Source organism: Rosa rugosa, chromosome 4, assembly GCF_958449725.1.
Source record: "Rosa rugosa chromosome 4, drRosRugo1.1, whole genome shotgun sequence".
NCBI classification, from domain to species: domain Eukaryota; kingdom Viridiplantae; phylum Streptophyta; class Magnoliopsida; order Rosales; family Rosaceae; genus Rosa; species Rosa rugosa.
In genome coordinates this window covers 16501012-16504602 of record NC_084823.1, presented here as the reverse complement: position 1 = coordinate 16504602, position 3591 = coordinate 16501012, and the positions used below count along the sequence as shown (strand labels likewise).

The window sequence follows — 3591 nt, the reverse complement described above, 5'->3', positions numbered from 1 at the left end:
AAACTAAGAAAATTTACCACTTTAAGGACTCATATTACCACTTTGAGGACTAATATTACTATTTTGAGGACTCATTTTACCACTTTTAAGGCAATTGTATGCATGTCATACGTTAACACACTGTAGAATTTTCTTAGTTACCACTTTAAGGACTCATATTACCACTTTGAGGACTAATATTACTATTTTGAGAACTCATGTGGTAACTAAGAAAATTTACCACTTTAAGAACTCATATTACCATTTTGAGGACTAATATTACTATTTTGAGGACTCATTTTACCACTTTAAGGCAATTGTATGCATGTCATACGTTAACACACTGTAAAATTTTCATTTCCTTCAACTATATAACTTGATGAAAAAATTGAAAAAGAAATTAATGAGTAAAAGTGATTGATAGGACCACAGACAACAACATAAAAATGACCAAACATCTATAAAGGAAGAGAATGAAGGTACCAACCAAATTTACACAGATTTTACAGGCAGTATCAAGAATAGAAACAGAGTTTGTGTCCCAAGTCCATACACATGTCCCCATCCCTAAACATATATATACGTCAAATGTTTTCCCCACCACAGGTATCCAATCCTTCCAAAGGTCCAAAACAGAATAACAAATATATTTCTCCCCATACACTAAAATAAATATGAATCCCATAACTTTTTTCTTCTTTCATTCCAAAAAACGAAAATAAATATCAACAACCAAAAGAACAAAAAATTAACCCTGTATTTAAATAGCAAAGAACCACTGTTTATTCTGCAGTACTGCACTTTAAGCTGTCTTGTATTTGATCGGAAATGTGGACCGCCAAGACAGCTAGGAATGAAGAACTTTCATCAGCACGCTTTTTAATCAGAGGAAGGCTTGGTCTTGGACCTGTAGAGGAGCTTTTTCTTCTTGGAACTTTGGTTGTCAATGGTGAGCACAACCTTCCCTGGCTCGCCGATCTTGAAGCTGTTCGAGATCACTGGCTCATCGCTTGGGGCAACCTTTCTAGTCTTTTGCAATATGATTGTGTAAGCATCCTCAGCACTTGGCACAAACTCGGCTCCGTAGCTCACATCCCAAGCCAATACTCTCACTTCCCAAACAAGAACCCCACTCTGCGAATCCAACAAAATCCCATTAGAATTTGTTTCTCAACAAAATTCAATTGCGACTTGAATCTAATATATACACGATTCAATTACATGAACAAGGTAATACCTCAGAAACTGGGATTTCAACGGTGTGTTTGCAAGCTGGTTTTACAGTAACCTCTGTGACAGGGTCGGCTGTGGTGAATTCACACTCGCCTTCCTTGCTTAGACCACCATACTGAACTGGCACATGTTCTGGAACTATGTATCTGTTTATCATAATTCATATGCAAATTAACAAAACAGAATCATGCAAAAGCCTTATTTGAATTTGAATTAACTCTAAAACGGACAAAAACAGTGAACAAGATTAGACTGGCACTTACTTGAATAGGGTCTCGGCGGATTTGGATGGACCAGCAAACACAAACTTGCTCTTGGTCCTCTGGGTCAGGAAGGGGCTGATCATCCTATTGAAAGCAAGGTACCACCATGGCACATTGATAAACACCTTCAAACCCAAAACCCCAAAATCAAATTAGCTATAATTGAACAAAAAATTAATCAACACCTTCAAAACCCCAAAACCTCAAAACAAAATTATCTATAATTGAACAAGAAATTAATTAACACCTTCAAAATCCCAAAATCAAATTTACTATAATTGAACAAGAGATTAATTAATCAACCAAACTCAATCTATGAAATTAAGTACCTGTTTGGCAACAAACTCAGGGTAGTTGTCCTGAAGCAATTCAAGAGCCTGGTTGGTGACCTGGTTGTGCTCCCTCTTGAAGAGTCCGGGAGAGTTTTTGAGATCGTTGACCTGAACGATGGTGGAGATTCCGGTAGGGTTGAAGTCGAATTTTCTGATGCTCTTCTCCAAGAACTGGATCCTCCACTTGATGAACTTGGACCGTTTCTCTTCATCAGTGAACGTGTTCTGGTACAGCTCCTTGTTCTGGAACTCACCAAACACGTTGTAGCACACAGGGTGGCCTTCCTTGTCGACGCCGTGAGTGAACACCACCTTCTCCCAGTGGCTTCCGAGCTCCTCTTCCAGCAGGGCGTCGATCCCGAACTCCTTGCGCCACTTGACGGTGTTCTTGATCATGGCGAAGGCGTCCTTCACCTTGAAATCCCTAGCCCTCAGGAACTTGAGCAGAATGACGTCGCTGCGCTCGTCACCCAGAATCGGGATTCCAAAGACGTAGACCTCCTCTGGCTCCACCGGAGGAGCAGCCGGGGCCTCTTCCGCTTCTTTTTTCGGCTCCTCCGCCGTTGGAGTCGCCTCGACTGCCGCTTCAGCTTCTTTGGCTGGTTCTTCGGTCGCCGCCGCCGGAGTAGGGACTGCGGCCACTATGGTCTCCTCAATCGCCTCCACAGTCTTGGCGCCGTCATCGTCAACCTTGGTAACAGTCTCAACCACCTCAGTCACAACAACGATCTTCTCTTCTTTCACTTCTTCCTCTGGTTTCACTTCCTCGCACTTGGAAGCTTCTGGAGCTTCTTCAGTTTTTGGTGCCTCTGCTTCACAAACAGGGGCAGGGGCCTCAGGCTCGGCAGCTTTTTCCTCCTCCTTCTTTTCTTCTTTCTTATCTTCCTCCACAGCCGGCTTCTCCTCCTCCTTAACCGGCGGCGGAGTCGGCGGCGCGGTGAACTCGTGCTTGTTGAGGGCCTCCTGGATGAGCTGCTTCAGCTCCTCCAGAGCCTTCTTCTGCGGCTCGGGCAACTCACCAACAACGTAGCTCTCTTCCTTGAACGAAACCGACTGAGCGACGATTTTAGGATCAACCTCTTCCTCAGCCTTGGCAGGCTTCTCCGCCTCCTCAACGACCTCCACGGCAGGCTTGGCCTCCGCCTCCGGCTCCGGCACAGCTTCCTTCTCGGTCACAGACTTCTCGGCAGGCGGTGCCTCCGACTCCACCACCGCCACCTCACACGGTGCCTCCACAGCAGAGGCAGCAGGCTTCTCGTGTTCCTCAGCCATGTATAACGGTTATATTCAACTCACTCCGGCGAGAGAGAGAGAGAGAGAGAGAGAGAGAAATGGAGAGGTATAGTTTGAGGGAGAGAGGGGGAGAGGGGGGAAGGCTTAAAATGAGGGTTGATGGAAGAAGTGGGGGGGGTGTTTGTAGAAGAAGAAGAAGAAGAAGAAGAAATGGTGGTTGATGTTGTGTGTTGTTGTCTATGGAGCGAACCAGTCTGTCAGACCGGTTTGCCAGCTATGAAGTGTACTAACACCCTCCACTTCTATTCGTGGGGTCCACCCCCACTCTCTCTTCCGTTTCCGTTTCCGTTTCCGTTCTCAACTCTCTCTCTTTCTCTCTCTTCCTTCCTTCCATGTCTATCGCCAATTTCATATCGAACGATGTACTTTGCCCCCGAATGTGTCAAATTGCCCCTCGCCCCATGTTTGCCAATAATATCACTATCACCCCCAGCCCTGCCCTGGCTGCTATGAGATTTTTATTTTTGGTAATTTATTTTCTTTCCTCTTTT

The 3591-nt window shown here is 44.8% G+C and overlaps 1 protein-coding gene across 1 annotated transcript; it reads right to left on the bottom strand.

Annotated features, from left to right (window-relative positions):
* Positions 1-420: 420 nt before the first annotated feature.
* On the bottom strand, positions 421-3220 carry LOC133741758 (patellin-3-like). The gene is made up of 4 exons (XM_062169483.1): positions 1805-3220; positions 1476-1600; positions 1217-1358; positions 421-1113 (listed from the first exon to the last, which is right to left on the bottom strand). Exons 1-4 carry the CDS (start codon positions 3077-3079, stop codon positions 859-861), a joined length of 1797 nt encoding a protein of 598 aa, XP_062025467.1. The 5' UTR covers positions 3080-3220; the 3' UTR covers positions 421-858.
* Between the last annotated feature and the right edge of the window lie 371 nt (positions 3221-3591).

Excerpts from the sequence above, each read along its gene's own strand:
- LOC133741758 (XM_062169483.1), bottom strand. The coding sequence starts at position 3,079 with ATGGCTGAGGAACACGAGAAGCCTGCTGCCTCTGCTGTGGAGGCACCG. Across the intron at positions 1,601-1,804 it reads CTGAGTTTGTTGCCAAACAG|GTGTTTATCAATGTGCCATG; the intron begins GTACTTAATTTC and ends TTGGGTTTGAAG. Across the intron at positions 1,359-1,475 it reads TCCGCCGAGACCCTATTCAA|ATACATAGTTCCAGAACATG; the intron begins GTAAGTGCCAGT and ends TATGATAAACAG.